Source organism: Phoenix dactylifera, chromosome 1 (genome assembly GCF_051530095.1).
Source record: "Phoenix dactylifera cultivar Ajwa chromosome 1, Ajwa_hap1_PhDact_Kaust_v1.1, whole genome shotgun sequence".
In the NCBI taxonomy this organism is placed as follows: Eukaryota; Viridiplantae; Streptophyta; class Magnoliopsida; order Arecales; family Arecaceae; genus Phoenix; species Phoenix dactylifera.
This window is the reverse complement of record NC_143190.1, coordinates 8,226,471-8,244,336: the sequence shown is the minus strand read 5'-3', so window position 1 is coordinate 8,244,336 and position 17,866 is coordinate 8,226,471. Positions and strand designations below refer to the sequence as shown.

General features: G+C 38.0%; 1 protein-coding gene across 1 annotated transcript in view; it reads right to left on the bottom strand.

The window, feature by feature from the left end:
• Window positions 1–17,859, bottom strand: part of LOC103713672 (hyperosmolality-gated Ca2+ permeable channel 2.1-like) — a 30,582-nt gene extending 12,723 nt beyond the window's left edge. Inside the window, exons 1-8 of the mRNA XM_008800678.5 lie at window positions 17,603–17,859; window positions 16,705–17,070; window positions 12,328–12,477; window positions 10,910–10,973; window positions 10,586–10,795; window positions 8,008–8,202; window positions 4,118–4,416; window positions 95–371 (exon numbers count right to left, since the gene is read on the bottom strand). Of these exons, the coding sequence (XP_008798900.2) occupies window positions 95–371; window positions 4,118–4,416; window positions 8,008–8,202; window positions 10,586–10,795; window positions 10,910–10,973; window positions 12,328–12,477; window positions 16,705–16,985 (1,476 nt within the window). The 5' untranslated portion in view covers window positions 16,986–17,070; window positions 17,603–17,859. The remainder of the gene's footprint in view (window positions 1–94; window positions 372–4,117; window positions 4,417–8,007; window positions 8,203–10,585; window positions 10,796–10,909; window positions 10,974–12,327; window positions 12,478–16,704; window positions 17,071–17,602) is intronic.
• Between the last annotated feature and the right edge of the window lie 7 nt (window positions 17,860–17,866).

Sequence of the window (17,866 nt, the reverse complement as noted above, 5' to 3'; positions counted from 1 at the left end):
TAGATAATAAAGAATGATGTAGTAATATATAAGGGGTATCTTTATAAGTCAGGCTCCATATCTTAGTTATTTCAACATCCAGAATAACAATTACCTGCCTTGGTACAGCTTTAGCAAGCTGCGTAGGAATTTCCTTTGGACTAGATATGACATTCAGCTGACTGATGACAGATCCAGACAAAACATTGACAAAGAATACATTCCAGATGGTGAAGTACAAGACTTTCAAACATGCACTATTTTTCCTTCCACTATGAGAAGTAGGTCCTTCCAAGGCAGAAAATAGCATCATTGTAGGGGGGACAATATAAAGAAATAACTGTAAAATGACACTAGGGAGGTATCCTGTTACTAGTTGGCTTACAAAGGTCCTGCAGAAGCAAATATGAGAAGTCATTTGTAAGATGCTTGCTGCCCAGAGAAACTATATGGTAAGGATATTCTAGAAAAAAGACAGTAAAAACACTAGTTAAACAGACAAAGTAAAAAATAAAAAATGAAAATGAAAAAGCAGCAGTTGATTTGCAGCAAAAAGAAAAAAGATTAGGCATTTTTTGCTTCAAGCCTGCCCAAGGCATAAGCCATGAATATGAGCATACTTTGTGGGAGAAATATTGTTCGGCTGAGCCATGAATATCGGCATACTTTGTGGGAGAAATGTCGGTAGGTTGACAGTCAATCACAAAAATATGTTCAATGCCTCAATCTATTTATAGAGCCTTCTCAACTCAAGTTGTGAACTGCGACACCATCTTGCTAAGGAGATTAAGGTTGTGTTATTGTGCATGGACAGAAAAATGAAAGTGGACCAGATAACATCCGACCAAATCCATTTTCGTATCTGAATCTATCCAGATATTGATAGAAATTTGAGTATCCGACCAATATCTATATCCATATTCATATCTATATTCGTCAAACGGATATAGACAAAACCCCATCTGTATCCAAATATCTAATTCTATTTGTAACCCTGTTTAATTTTATATAGCACTCATAAACTTCTTAAGAAAAATAGATGACCACATTAACATGCTATTAACTTGATTTTCCATCCACTTAGTAATATCCTTGATTTTGTGGTTATAAAGTTTAATTTTTCGACTTATATCCATATTTGTATCCATATTCTCAGTATCCAATTTATATCCGTATCTAATTAAAATAAATATGGATATGAATTTTTGCATCCGACTAACATCATCCGTATCTATATTCGCCAAATAGAACAATTATAGACATGGATATACTGATATCCAATCCGTATCCAATCTGGTTTCAGCTTGACTCAAGTCGGTGATATATAATCACCATGATCCACATCAATGATCATTCAATCAAAATATAAATTCTCATTGTACATTTTTATGAGGTCCAATGTCTATTTTCAGAAACATAGCCTTCTAGAGAAGCACTATTTAGAAATTTGGCTGCCTTTGGTAACCTAGGCAAAACCGTCTAAACAATGTTGCCGAAAGCAGTTCCCTAGGTGTCAAACGGACACTAGGTGCTTAATTTGGCCAAGTTGCATAGGTCAAGCCTGCTTAAGCCCTGTTGCTTTAAGGTTTTCTTTTCCCTCTTTCTTTTCCTCTTTAAAGCCCATGTGGGAAATAAAAGAGGGCAGTGCAGGCCACTACCAACCTTGTAGCAACTAGTAGGCTTATCAGCAGCTACCGATAAGTCAACCAGCAGCCTCGAGTAGCAACAATGCTTGCAGTGGCCAACACTAGTGGCAAGTTTGTCTATAATTTATGTCTTCTTCTTCCTTAGATCAATCTTCATCTTGTTCTTCTCTTTCTAGTTATGCTTTCTCTTTTTCTTCTACTCCTTACCCATTCTTCATCTGACCATTCTTTTTTCCTTTTTATATAACTTTTCCGTTTTGTTCTTCTTGCTAGCCCTTGTTTAGCTCGCCTCCTCCTTCATGATTGTTGGTTGTGGCCCTGAATCCTACTCGCTACTGATTTCTACCCTTCTCTTGCTTCTTGCTAAGTGTTGGCTATGTTCTACAACCTGTTGGTTGTTGTAATGGAAACAACATTGTTGCTACTCTCTTCTAGCAGATTTTAGTCTTCGAACATTTTAAGTATGAAAAATAGGTCTCATGATGCCAATATTAGAAAAAAAGGATTACATATATGATATGCACATGTTTATTTATGCACATGATTGAAGGTATTTACAATAAAAGCTTGGAAGGCATCCGTCACTAAGTAGCAGCCTAGACCACCTAGGGGGTCCACCACTTGGCCTCCCCTGGGTAGTTTCACAACTTTGCACCTAAATGCCTGCCTTAACATTCTGTTTAGGGAGGATCGAATCAATTAATAATTGCTATTGGGTGTGGCCATGTTGGTAGTTATTGTTGACCTACTACATCTTATATGTTATACGTTATTGGTTGAATTACAATTACTTTTAAGTTCTCTCCTTATATTTGTTATCTTTTATAGTTTATTAGTTTTGTTCCACCTTGACCTCTACATACCAACCTAGGACCTAGGTGCCAAGTCGCTCCCTATCCACTCATCTACTGCTTACAGTCTTCTAAAACAATATAGAGAAGTAATGGAAATTATTAACATGTTATCATAGAGTAATTGTCATTCATAAACTCTCTATAATGGGGTTAAAAGCCACTCAATTTTAAAGCCTTTTTAAATAAATAACGCCTACATTCTTTATCACAGGACTGAAGTTTACAGAAAATGATTGAAGTTAACTTGCAAGGAACTCAATCCTCTCTCTAATGGCCATAAAGCTTTACATTTGTGTCCATCATTTCCCAAATCAAGGAGTGAGGTGAAATCCATAAATGATCCATTGCAATCCCCAAGAATCAAGTTTTCATGAAGCATAAAGACAAATCATTCAGCAACTAGATAAAATGATATAAGTTGTGCTTCCTTAATAACTCCTTAAGTTATCTACAGTTTATATGAACATAGGAAAGTGTTAATGGAAAGTAGCGGACATAATATTAAAAAAGAAATGGGGAAAGAACAAAAGAAACAAGCTTGCATTAAAATAGCATATCTCTTAGTAGGGACAAGAGGTGAAGAAAAGCTAATAAAACCCACCTTGCATATTTGGAATAAGGAGCCTTCTCAGTGTTATGGCTACATCAAGAAAATCAAAATTCATATACATGACATATGGATTATGGATTAATTTTCCTTGACAGTCATGATGGATAACTTGTCCTACAATATTTTAAGATAAACTTGTAGCACTTTCTTGATTGTGAAGATCAAACACAACAGCATATAAATGAAAAAAGAATTCCATTATATATAAATCAAGATAAAGAAAGACATCATTAAGGAAAAACAAACAGAAGATTGGAGAAAGAAGAGTTACATTTTCACCACCTCCTGATAAACATGTTGATTTACTCACTAAATTTTGATTTGAAGGATCAAAAAGGAGTATGAATTACCAATAAGTTTCTTTCATCACAATATAATGTTAGATACCATCCTTTTTCTATACCAACAGAGAATATGGTCATACCATTTTCCATACATGAAAATTTGAAGTACTTTATTCAAATAGTGCTCATTTTATAAATATTAGAAAATGTTTGACATAGGTAGTTATCCCTCATGTCTTACTTTCCAAGATTTTTTAGCTGTAGCTGCAGTTATTGGATCCTAGCAAATTGTTGTCGTGAATTAAAAATAGTTTCATTTTCCCAACAATATGCATCAAATGCCTCCAAGCTCTGAAGTGTTGACAAATGCAGTTGAGTATACAACTTGTGGTACTTGCGTTAATTTAGTCTATGAGATATTCTGATAAGAGGGAACAATGCACTCATTAAATGTCTGGAGAGGACAAGCCTGCATGATTTTTCAACTTCAGAACATTTATGACTATTGAAATACTTGGCTTGGTTGATTATATTCACAGCCTAAAAAGGCAATGTATAACAGAAGAAAAGATTAAGCTACTTGATTTTTAATTAAATTCAAAGGACACAGGAAGCCTTTCCATATAAAGTTCGTTTACTATTCAGTCACATGATAGGCACCGGCTGCTAGAACTCAAATATTAAGAACCAGAGCCGTACGAAGATTGCATACTCATAAAAATAGAAAAATGATATGATACTTACTTCTTCAATATACCTTTTAAAAAAGGGAACTTCTGCTGCAATTGATCTAGTTGAGATAATCCTTGCACAAATGTGACTGGGACTAGAAACAAAAACATAAAAACAATGCTAGCCAGAAGAGTTCCAATCCGACGAATCCAAAGCTGTCTATATGGTAGCCAAAGATTTGACCAATACACATCATGTGGATCTGGAGCCAAATCAGTGACCCACAACATCGGATTTGATGCTTGAAGAACTTGTGAAGCAACACTTGCAGCATACCGAGTTCTGAAAAAAACAAAAGCAGCAGCACATTCCTGCACCGAAGATTCAAAAAACAATAACATGCAATTGCAGTATTTTTTCCAATTAAAATATCACGTGTAATAACCTCATCTGAGTTAATCTGTGCAAACAAAAGCAAAACCCAGTGTTTTCCATTAAGTAATAGTCTAATTACATGTGCATACATGTAAATGTTCGTGTGGAGATACATAAACTGCGTGCTGTCTGATCCAAGAAAATGCTTTTCTTCAAATGTGACATCTTAAGATTTTGAAGCTTCAACCTATTTAAGTTACTCCATTCCTATACACATTATCTCGCCAAAAAAAAAAAAACTGATTTTGTGCTTTTTTGTTGGCGGACTATAAGAAGTTGAACTTGCTAGAAAAAGAACAAGAAACTTTTACAGGAATTTCCATCTCACTTTGGACAGCAGCCTGAATATATTAACTCATGAAGATATATATTAAAGGGCAAAAAGTCAATAAGCACTGATTATATATGTTAATCATGCTATACCGAATCCTAAGGTCTGGTTGGATACTGAAAGTGCAAGGCCACATTTACCTTATCACCAGATGAAAGTTTCTGGTGAGAAAGGACATGCTGGGGAGAATTTGGAGGGTTTTTCTGGCCTCCAATCCTTCACAATCCTGAATTTTCCAGGATAATGTGATCTACTAAAAAGGTGATTTATTTTATCCCAAAAAAGTAAGTACAAGGGAATCAAAGCTTCCCCAATCCCTCTCTTCCATGCAATTCATCTAGCATCAAAATCCCGTCTGCTCATAGATTATCTTGAATACGCAATCCCAATGACAAAACAGCTTCATAATGCTAAAATAGACGATGATTTAGATGTCCTTCAGGAAAATAGATATTCATATTCCATCTATATCCAGAAACAAGCCATTTGAAAACAAGGTCTGCCAAACCGGTACCGGTAAGTATACCAGTGGCCTACCAGACCGGTTCGTACCGGTGCCGAACCGGTCTGCTGCCCAACATGTGGGCATGCACCCGCGCGGGTTTAATGAGGGCTCACGATCCCCGAGCCCCACAACATCGCCCCCCCCCCCCCCGAATCATGCACTCAGACGGATGAATTATGGAAGCAAAATGGCTCTTGATTCAAACTCAAATGAAGATAAACAAAGGACAAATGCTGAAATGTAAATCTAGTGGGGCATAACAAGGCATCCGCACTAGCCCAATCTACTAAGGGTTTGTAGGAAATCCCTAATAGCCCAATCTAGCAAGAAGAGAATGATCCCCTTGCTAACCTAATCTAGCGAGAACCTGATGTAGTTCCTCCTAGCCTAAGCCCTAGGGCCAAGAAATGCTGAACCGGCCTGTACCGGCCGGCTCAGCCTGTACCGAACCGGTACCGGCTCTGACCGATCTGGTTCGGTGTTAAAAATCGGTACTAGCCCGTACCGGCCCGTACCGGTCGGTATTGGCCCAGTACCGGCCCGTACCGGTTCCAAATTTTTTTGGAGAGCTTTTAGATGCGTGAACCAAGTTGAACTAGTGGTACCGATTCTGTACCAGTCCGGACCAATACCAACGCCCACCGGTACGTCGGTACGGCGTACCCTGCCTAGGACCGACCCTCACAAGAGGACACTCACACAACTCTGAACTCTTCTCTGAAAATACTTAGCACTGCAGCCCCTCAAAGCTATTTATAGGCTACAGAGCTGGGTGGGATAAGGATGGCTGGCCGCCTAGGATAAGGCTAGATCTGAACTGCCACCTAAATTCTGTTGGATTGTGTTGTAGCTGGCGCATCCAACCAGCGTGGCTGAGGGCGCCCAGATTTGAATTTCGAAAGTTTGTTGTGCACCCTTGGCTGTGATTTGAATGGTTCAAACCTCGGCTGGTTGGATAGAATTAGTTCTATCCTTTCGCTGATGTGGTCCACTTTGGCCTGGCTCGTGCGCTGACCTGTGCACGATCTGCTGATTCTACTGAGGTGGTTGCGCACGTGGGCATTGAAGTGGTCTAATGTGCATGGGCTACTAGTGAAATCTATTGAAGTGGCCTGTGCATGGACTGGTGTGGCAAGTCCCTCGTGCATGTTACAACCCGGCTGGTCGACACACGCAAACAAGGGCATAAATCCAATGCGCTCGGCCCTCTATAGTGCTGACCGACACGTGCACATGGATGCTAGGACGAGTCCAGTGCGCGGGCCCTTGCTGTGATGACTAGTTCGCGCGCATGGACGTTGGGTCAAGTCCAGCACGCGTGGGTCCTCGTTGTGCTGGCGCGTGCAGATGCTTGGTGGATTCCATGCGCACGGGTCTTCTGCTACCTGGCTTGGCTCTCATAGGCGCACGGATGAGCGCTTGCGCAGGTATTGCATGCTGCCCTCGCACGCGGCTTGGGGCTGCGCTCGAGTGCTTGCTGCGTGCGGCCCAGGCAGGCCAGGCCTGCTAGTGCGGATGCGTTGGTCGCTAACCCGTGGCCTGGACAAGTACGCGAGCGTGTGCGCGGGCGGCTGGACGGGCGCGCAGAGGCTGGTCCCACACGCTGCTACTGGCGCCCCTACTATTGCACCTAGGCGCTGTGCATAGCCCGATCGCGGCCCTCTCCGCCACTATTCTTGCGAGTCAGCCAAGGGTTGGCCACCCTCCAATTGCATCAGCTGCCCAAATCTGGCACCTGGGCCAGCAATCTGGTCCATGGGTCCTTGCGACGCAGGAGCCTCACTTGGTCCGGCGCCTCGGCATGGAAGTCTACGTAGGTCCTAAATAGGTTCCCCATGCACGCGGGCAAGCAGACGTGGTTCCTCACGCGCGGGCGCATGTACCAATGAGAACTGGTCCTGTTCGCATCGATACAAGCCCGGTACCAATAGCGTACCGGTGGAAACCAGTCCGCTTCGCATCGGTACACCTCTGTACCGCTCGGTTCCGGCCCCAAAGAAGTCGAAACCATTTTTCACCACCGTTTTCCACCACCGTACCATACCAGTCCGGTATGGGCCAATTCAGCATACCATGCTTGAAAGGCAAGGAAACTTAACAAAATAAGTAATAAACCAATGCTATATATATGAAAAGAAAGCAGCAATGAGACCAAAACTTCTGGCATCTATATAATAACTCAAAGATTTGTCTCAAATTTGTACCTACCTACAATAAAATCCTCCTTCATTTTCCTAATATCTTTCTCAGAACTTCATCCAAATTCTCTTAGAAAGCATGTGCTTCTTTCAAACATTCTTACTGCTCCAAATCCCAGGACTATCTTTGTTCTTCAAGCATGTTATCACCACAATAACTACTATCTTTGTTCTTCAAGCATGTTATCACCACTATAACTACTATCTTTGTCCTTCAAGCAAGTTATCACAATACCATATCATGTGTCAATCACTCACAGGTTTTTTCTTTTAATATTGCAATACCTAACTTCCATTAGTCACAAATTTCTAAGTCTTTTGCCACTACAGCAAAGGTTGATGAAGAGAACAGATTACGCAAATAGAAGTCTACAGAACATGATTTCATACAGCAGATACATGAGAAAAAGCAACCAGTCATACTATATAACACACAAAATATATTTATGCATCAAGAGAGCAAAGAAATTCCAGCTCATAATGTAAGTATAACCTTCTCTTCTGTATTAGAATGTGAATGGCCAAGATCAGTTTTCTTCACACTGAGATCAGATTCATTACGATATAACTGGAAAGTATTCGACGTTCCCCCACAAAGTCTGCATCTATATATATGAGGTCGATGTCTCTGGTCAAAATCAGTATCTTTCAAGTGTACAAACTTTTTGTAAACCTTCTCTGCATTTGTCTGCAAATTACAGAATCAATCATCATTGACAGAGATAGAGTCAGATGTATTGCATGCATCCATGCAATGATATTAATTGATTCTTAATTTAGTTATTCACAAATTTGTATCATATTTGATGCTAGAAAAAATCCAGTCCAAGAAAAAGAAAATAGTAAGCAAAACATATTTCGGTGCAAAAGTCTGTACTCATAAAATACAACCCAAAAACCTAAAGCTAGTTTGATACATGATAGTCTTCCTTTGAAAAGGATCCACAGTGCACCCTGCAAGATGGTACAGAATTTCTAAAGAAAAAAGAATACTCTAGTGTGTTAACCACAAAAAAAGATCAAAATACATCCTTGAAAGTTGCATCCATCCACATCAGATACCGATATTGTCTAGTGCCATATCAAAAGAACATGCAAATATTTAAAAATTTGACTAGATTTTTGCATATTTGTTTTTCAGCAGCACTGCAAAGCTGTTTGGCTGTCTGTGCATTTTTCTAAAACATAGAACCATAGAAAATGGTTCTAATGGGTTTTATGAAATAAAGGAAACCTGTTTTTCATAAAGTCATTTTTCAGGTTTTATTATTTTTCCAGTTTTGGCAAAACGATTTTTATGGAAAGCAACCAAACAATCACTTTTGTAAAACTCAATTTATTTTTAAAAAAACAAAAAAATTGTTTCAGTCAAACTTGTCGACCAAACATCCCCTAACCTCAGCTTAACTGTCTTCTGGATTGTCGATGCTCATAAATCTAAAACTGTGCGGATGAAAAATTATAGTTCCTATCATTCCTCATAATATTCAAGTCTAAATAAATATTGCATAGTGGAATTCTAGTAATCAGCTAAATACATGAATAAATGATGCACACACCTCCGTACACCTAATATGAGCACAAAAAAAGAGTGTGGAATCAAAAAGTCGAGGGATAAAAGTCAAACAATCTATATCACATGTACTTTGTGCTAAATTCAGTTTGCTAGCAAAGTTATGTCTAGGTGCAACATTAGATTAAACAAAGTAAAATTAATTCTTCTATAATGGATTTAGTTCATTCTCAAACAGAATATTGATAAAACTGTTATATCTTGTTGCAAGTTATTTGCTGTGCCCTACAGAAGCATCTATCAAAACTGTTGCAAGTTATTTGCTGTTCCCAAAAGCAAGTGTCAAACTCTACCCTTATATTCACAATCAAAAGTCTTCTAACTCAAACAACTCTAAAGTTTTTGATTTCACCTAATTAAATATTCTAGAACCATCATTTCCTTCCTATCAAAGATCCTAATTTTTTTCCATGACAATTACAACTGTTAAAAGCACATCAGAAGACATTATGTTGACCTATGTGGAAGGTGTCAAGTTAAATAGTTGGAACAAGGATTGATGGTTATGGCTATGCTAAAGATTTACTAAAAGCAAGTTTGATATGACAAGGCTAATCTCTTTAAGAAAATTTCCAGCATTATGTCCCCAAAGTACAGGAAGAAGCACCTAAATCAACTGAGACTTAACTATGTAAGAGAGATTTTAGGACAGAAGATTCATTAACTTCATTGAGTGACAAAATTTCAAATTCTCCATACCCATGTTCTTCTAACTGTATCAAGTTAAACGCTAAAAGCCATCAGGCGGTAAAGCAAAACATGGAATCACGGAAAAGATAATGAATCCCCTCTTCATGCTCTTCGACCAAGAGTCTGCACATATCTTTACTATGAAACCTTTCGTCTGAGACTGGTTCAGCTTTTAAAGACCAGGCAACAAACACTTATAGATATGACTCTCAGGAAAGTTAAAATTTACTGAAAGAATGCATAAGAATCCATCCAATTCTAAATTTCTTATTTGACATACCACTAAAACCACGACCATGCAGCATACAGAAGAGCAAAATAAGCTTGGTAAGAATGATTCTGAACTTCTGTCCATGAAATTTCACCACATATTACTAATAGAGAGCAAATCATATTAATTTCTTTTTAAAAAAAATAAACATGGTTTGCAGTCTTAGCACCGGACCTATACTAATACCCCACTAGTAATACCCATACCGAGTGTCAGTACGGTACCCACCTCAGTATGTAGTACAGGGGGATGTGCTATGTTTCGGTACCCTACCAGTACAATATGGTATGCCCCATACTGAGCAGTACCGTCCTTTGCAGCAAACCATGAAAAGAAGTACTACAAAAGGTCTTCATATAGGATCAAACACTAACATATCTCAACAACTAATCTTCAGTGTGAAATCTTCCTACATATCAACAAAAGAAATATTGAACTCCATACATACTCAAAAAGAAAACCAAATCATCCAGCAACGAAAAAACTTATGACACTTTATGTAAAATAATTAACCACTAGATGTGAACTGTTGCGCACCATAATTTTTTGAATTTTCCCAACCCGATATACCATTTGGTGTGATAAATAACTTGATCCATGATACTTTGTGAAGAAATTCTTGACAGCAACAGTGAATGGTTCTTCAGTTGACTTTGGGATACCACGAACAAGAACTGTAAAATGACTGGGATTGGGAGGTGATCGAGTAAAATAGACCAGCCTCATTCCAGCAATACTCTTATATTCCTAAGTCATGCAGAAATCATTGTTAGAGATACCATGTAACTTGCTAAAGAACTTCAATTTTAGAAAGCAAGTGCAGACTTTGAAGAATTTGGGTAACAGGAAGCAAGTTCTTACATAGTAAAGAAGCACGCAAGCTGAAAAAGATACAATATATAATGCAAGGCAGTGGACCCAAAGCCTGCAATTTGTCACAGAAGCCTCTGTTAGTAGTACATGTAAATATGAACTCCAAAACTGAGATGAAAAATAACTAGTTCACATTCATTATCATTCCACCATGTTCCTTTTTTGTCAACAGGAATGAATATATATATATATACACACACACACACACACACAAATATCTCCTAAATTATAGCATAAAAAATAATGGCACATCTATACCAGGATTTGAAACCAACATAACATCTCTAAAGAATGTTTGCATTTCATCGCTTACTAATTATCTGCATCATCTTTTTTGCAGTTAATCATGTCACAAGTCATGATATTTTGTTTTAAGTAATCCAAGATATAGGAGATAATAAGCTGTGCAAATAGCATGGCTGACCTTCTAGCATAGTATAATTAGCAGGTAGTCAACCTAATAGTGTGAAAAACCCAGCCTGATTAACATGCACATCTGTGAATCCCTTCAACTCTCAAGGACCATTAATTAGCAGGGCACTGAGATCTAGGGCGTTAACTATATTACAAGACGTTCTACATATACTATATATTTAATGCTTTCAATCCATATTCAAGAATCAGAAAGATCAACAGAAACATAACACTCAGCAATAAAAGGACACAAGGACAAGGCAGAGACTGGAAAAAATTGTGAAAGACAAGAGCCAAAAAAAAATAAAAAACTTCTTTCACATTTTGTTCAGATATACACATTGAAACCAAATTTTATTTTTAGCTGCAGGCCATCCAACACCTACTTGATTAATGTAATAACAAATACAAACTATTCAAACAATCTCTTTTCTTTCAAATGTAAAGCTTTTAAGTTGTTGTCTAATCGGTTGGTAAAACCGAGGTATGCCATACCGTACTAAATCGGACAGTACGGGGCATATCGTACCATGCCATACCAATTCAGTATCAGTACGCCGTACAGAGGGCGTACCGACACTTGGTACGCTGAACTAGCCCCCGTACCGAGCATACTGACACAGTAACAGGATGGCACTAGTACGGGGCCTGGTACCGAGACGATGTACCTTGGTAAAAACAAATGAAATCATGCATAGCTAAGTGCAAGTTTGCAAGAAACTGAAACACGTCTGCTGATTGTAATCTGAAATAGAATTTTTCAGCACATCTTAAAAAGAAACAAAACTCACATTTAAATGATGTGCACATATTTCATTGTACATACTTTAATAGAAATATTGGCAACACAAAATGCTAAATTACTAATGCTGCATGTCACTTGTGCAAGATAAATACGAAGCATCCATTATACCCTATGACTTGATGAATCAAGAATGACTGGTCTTGAAGATCTGTACTTTAGCAACCAACGTAAAAAGTTTTTAACTTACCACTGTGATCTCATCTTCACATTTCCAATGGTAAATGCATCTAAAGATTCCGAGGGAATGTGTGCATGATGCTGCATATCTTGTCCAAAATAATTCAACGGGAGTATTCCAAATACACACACAACAGCAGCAATGGAAAATATACGGATACTGTGGAGTAACATTTATACCAAGAGTGAGTTAATAGGCAGGCATAAATATTATATATATAAAAAAAAAAACTGGAACTATGACACCTACATATGAATTATGATAGGAAAACATGAAATAACAATAATTGCTAGTTCAAACCAAGAACATGATATAAAAGCTAAAAAAAGGCTAGTACATATTTGATAACATCTAATCAAAATAACATGACGTATAAACAAATAAAGGTTGAGGCTAGGACAATGGAAACACTAATATGAGATATTATGAATTACTAGCAAGAATATAATCTTATGAGTTTAAACTGCGAACTTTGCCAATTGAAATTTCTCAATGCATGGGCCCATCCCCTTCCAAACTCATTAATATTTGCTAATAAGACAAATATAGACTTCCTAATTTTCCATATCTCTCACCTCACCTCCTTTAACTTGCTCTGGAAATAAACCAAGCTTAGTTTGCACCGCCCAGATCTGGTCCAAGTATGAGAAAGTCCCTAGCATAAGCACAAAATACACATTTAACTCGTGCAAGCACAAATTGGGACGTCAATTTGATAGGCCCAAGCATAAACCTAACCTAAGAGTAGGGGTGCCACTCGGGCAAGTCCAGTTGGGTTAGAAGCCAACCCAAACAACCTAGTATAAAATACCGTCAACCTAAAACCTAACTAGCCTTACCTAAGAACCTGATGCCCATAAATCGGAGCCCAACAAGAGCTCAATATTATAAGCTTAGGTTCATAATTGGGTTATTACAAGTTAAGGTGGATCGAGTCAATTTGGGTTGACTAGTGGCAAGGAAGATGACCATCAATAGCATTCACAATAATAATGGAAAGCAAGACACCAAAAAACCCTAGAATAAAGAGAACAGAAAAAAAATCTAGAGCAAGTTAGAGAGAGAGAGAATAGAGAATCCCAGGATGGGAGGAGTAGAGGTTAGCTGTGGTTGGGTTCATTAAGGCGGTGCAAGTAAACCTTAATTTTGGTCATTGATGGTTGCAAGTAAACCTTAATATTGACTCTTAAGTCAAACAACCTTAAAAGGTTAGAGGGAGAAGGAGACAAGAGAGAGAAGACAAGGATAGAGATAGAGAGAGGGAGAGATGACAAATGCTGGGAAGACCTCCCTTGGAGGAGGAGACTAGGGACCGGCTAAGTCAAGCATGATAAGCAATCAAGGCCACCAAGTCAGCATTGAGCAGAGGTTGACCATGGTGGATAAAGATGCTGAATACAGAGATGGAGCTTGCCAAAGCTAAGGACAAGTAAACGCTCAACGGCAAAGTTAGGAGGAGTGTGGAGGGCTGGATGGAGGCTGGAGACAAATTGAAGGGGTGGGACATCAAAAGATATAAGACAAGTGGAGAGGGCTTAGTATTCTGTAATCGCAAAGTTCCATTTCATCAACTATAAACAAAACATGCATTTTTTATTCTCAAGTTCAAGTTGGGTAACGTTGCCTGAGACCTCAGCTTGAGCTCAACTCAAATTTGGTTGGGTTGGACATTGCCAATCCAACCTCAGCCTTACTTGCTGCTAAACCCACCCAAGCCTGTCTAAAGTTTGATTGGGCTAGGATTGGCCCTCCCAAGTTACAACCCTGCTTAATAGTTCTTTGTTGTTCCTTGCCCATGCATTTCTGTCATTTGTTGCTCATACAAATGCTGATCTTTCAACCTTTACCCGTGTCTTACATTGGTAAGAAGGGACAAAGAAAGTAATAAAGGCATTATTTTTGACACACTAATGGCAGCAATAAACAAGTTTAAAACAACAATAATTAGTGATAGCAACAACAAGCTAGAGGCACAGAGATGACTAGCAGTAGTGGCTGGACAAGGAGTAATGAATACTGTACACCTGGTGGCTATAGCAATAAAATCAAAATTAAAGTAAAATTGGTATTAAGGAAAGACTCAAGACTGTGCAAGGGACCTAAAAATCAATAGAAGCAAAACAGAGTGAGATCTAATGCAATTCGAACAAAGAAGCTGATATAAGACCCACTCAATATTGATGAAAAATTACTCGGTGTGGCCATTTTTAAAACTAGCAACAAGTAAATGAAGTTTAAAGGTGTCTTTTCTGTGTTATATAATCAAGACAAAACTTTGTAAACAGCAAAATGCCCTTAATGGTTTATGGTTTAGAATATTAAGAATCACAAAAGAGTGCATGAAAGAGATGAGAATATTGGAGCAAATGTGCTGTAAAGGGAAAGGATAGGTGAGACAAGGGAATACTAGGATAATGGATAAGTATAAAAGTTATATGAGGACAAAATGGTGAAGCACCAAATAAAAGGCATGAGGATGTCTAACAAAGATATAAGGAAGCTCCAGAAAGCTGAGCATATCAGATTTGTGTCACAAGGTTACAAGATACAGAAGTATCTACAAAAAGAAAACATGTGAATAAAGTAACCCCAAAAAAGAAATGACTGGCAGGGGAAAAAAACTAAGCCAACCCTAAAATTATCGGCAAAGTCTTGATGGTTATGGCTATAAGGTTGGCAGCTGAACTGATTAAAATCAAAATAAAAACGCATAGCATTAACCAGGAAGCTTTAGTCCAAAACACTCAGCTATTTATTTGCAATGCTTCTTCACTTTCTTCCACAGCAACTTACCTAAAGAAAAATCTCATACCTTATAACAGAAACATATAACCTACTTAATAAGATGTCACAACCCAATCATACATTTTCCTTTGACCATGAGTGGTAAAAATAATGAAACTATTGTATGCCTTCCAACAAATGTAGATCCACATGAAGGGGCTGGAAGTGTTAATTATGGTCAGGATAGTACACCTACTGAAACTGAAGGAGATATAAGGCACTTTTATTTTAAAACACAAGTTATATAACATATCTAAAGGGTGGACCTACTGGATCCAATATGATGCAACAAAAATGTACAAAAATTTTATGCCTAACCCTCAATCTTTTGTTAACATATAAAGAAACAAAATCACATTTCCATTATTTGCAGCGATCCACACAACCTCCCTATTAAATTCCACATTGAGATTGACAAATTAAAAAAGCATGATGCTAGAGATTCAGATAGCACTAAAAGTCTCACTGAAGTAAAACTCCAAAGCCATGTTCTTCAAGTGGCACTCTAATCTATACAGGCCCCTTCAAAATCTCTTTTAGATCTCTCATCCTGCAATAAGCCATAAAGTTTAGCTTCGATAAATTAATCATTGATTAGGCTTTGAAAATTTTCTCCTGCTAGTGAACCCAAATCTATAGCAACTCCAACTTTATGTTCTTCCAACTTTTTTCTCCTCGCAATGCTAAGTGTGACTGCATTGACTGATCTTGAAATAGGAAATAAACCCCCCACCATAAGATGTCTCACTTCTACCCGTTGCATACCTCAAGTCATAAGACCACCATCAAGCAAACTGACACATTCAACTCAAGGCCTAATTGTGGCTATCTCCAGAAATACGCCTATAGTCTGATACAATGTAACAATTCAAGAGATTTTATTTTCTCAAAGTACATAGAATAGCTAGTTCTCTCCTGTGGATCGGAAATTGGAAAGAGATTGTATTTACAGAAACACAACTTAGAATTAGTTTCCCATCAAAATATCATGAGCCTTTACTGAAATAAATCATCATTTATTTCATTTTCCTTATCCTTCAGCATTTTCCCAATAATGAACATTAGATAGCTGAGATGTAGTATCACTCTGCAGTTAGTGAGTTTCTCAGTACTGTTCGCTGTTACCCACAAAATCATTAAAAAAAATTCTAGATTAAACAAGACATTATCAAGACAAAACATGGCCCCAGGAAGTGCTAAAGAAGAAAAGAACAAATTAAAGCATATTTATATGAAAATAATGGTGCAGCAACCATTAATCATTTAAGGAAATGATGTGCATATCAAACTGGTCAACCACATGGGAGAACACCACCCAAGGTTGAAACTGGAATCTCCTCCACATGGAAGACTGCTGGACCATAGTCAGCTTGCTAGTCAAGGTCAAATGTTGCATTTACGATTCTTGAACAGTTTGTTTTCAGTCATCCAAAGAGAGATACAGAAAAAAATGGTCAAATGTTGCATTTACGATTCTTGAACAGTTTGTTTTCAGTCATCCAAAGAGAGATACAGAAAAAAAGGAAATGCAAAAAGAAGAAACGGTACAGAAACAAAGAAACCATAAGAGAGGAACTAGAAGAGTATATGATTCCCAATCACCTGAAAACAACTAGTCTAAGAAATACAACAGCATCCAACCCAGCAATGGACAGGATCTCCTCTTCTGTATATTGGCAAGCCTTCACTATCCAGCTGGGAGAGGGCACAAATCTCTCCAAACTAAACGAGTCCCGGTACCGGCCGTGCTCTTGAGCAAGCCTCCTTCCAAAGTACACACTAACATTCCCAGGCTGCTTCCTCAGGACAGAATATAGTGACAAGAACAGTGCGCACAGCCCTATGTTGATGCCAGCAGATGTCAGAAGAGCATAGATTTTCATCCCTGTCTTCAGTCAGCGAAATTCCCGTGCATCATCTATACATAAACAACATCAACACCTACAATTGATGCTTCCAATTCATTCCCTTCAAAAAAAAAAAAAAATCCTATCTCTTTAGTACAACAATCATCAAGATGGTCAAAAGTATTGATGAATACCAACTTAAATCGATTCGAATATTCCAAAAATTGCGCCGAAACTAGATTAAATTAAGAAAACTATCTCAACATACTTATAGGGCCAAGAAAATCAAATTCCTGTAACAAATTTCTGCTATTTCGATGCTAATGATATAGAAAATAGTTCGAAAAACAACTGCATTTCAAGTTATCATTAAAAAAAATAAAAGAATAAGAAAACATATGCTTCAATGCAATGGAAACAACCATCCCTGAAACGACTCCAAAGTAGCATTTTTTTCCAAACAAAAAAAAGGACCAGAGAGTTCGATTTAGATTAGAGAGAGACTCAACATACAAGATTTTGATCAGAAAAGAAGTCATAAATTAATACAAAGAATCTGTTCGCACTTCGCTAAAACCGTTCCAAAGTGTAATCTTTTTTTTTCAAGGAACAATATCAGATACTTGGAATCTGGCCATATAGACAAAACTTACCACAAAAACAAAGAATCCCCGTTTTGCCAAACGAAGAGCAGAAGGAAAACCGCAAAGAGAATAAGATCAAAACCCTAAAATCTCCCGATTGCGATAGTAAATCATAATTCAGATTGAAGTATTTTGGAATTGAAATTGGAATTGGGATCGTTCGGAAGGCAGCGGAGGGAGAGATTCCGGCGGATGGTGAGAAATTTAAGAGGAACGAATTACTTTACGGCTCTTTCTCGTGCGAGGGCGGGTTTCGTTACCCAAACGAAGGGG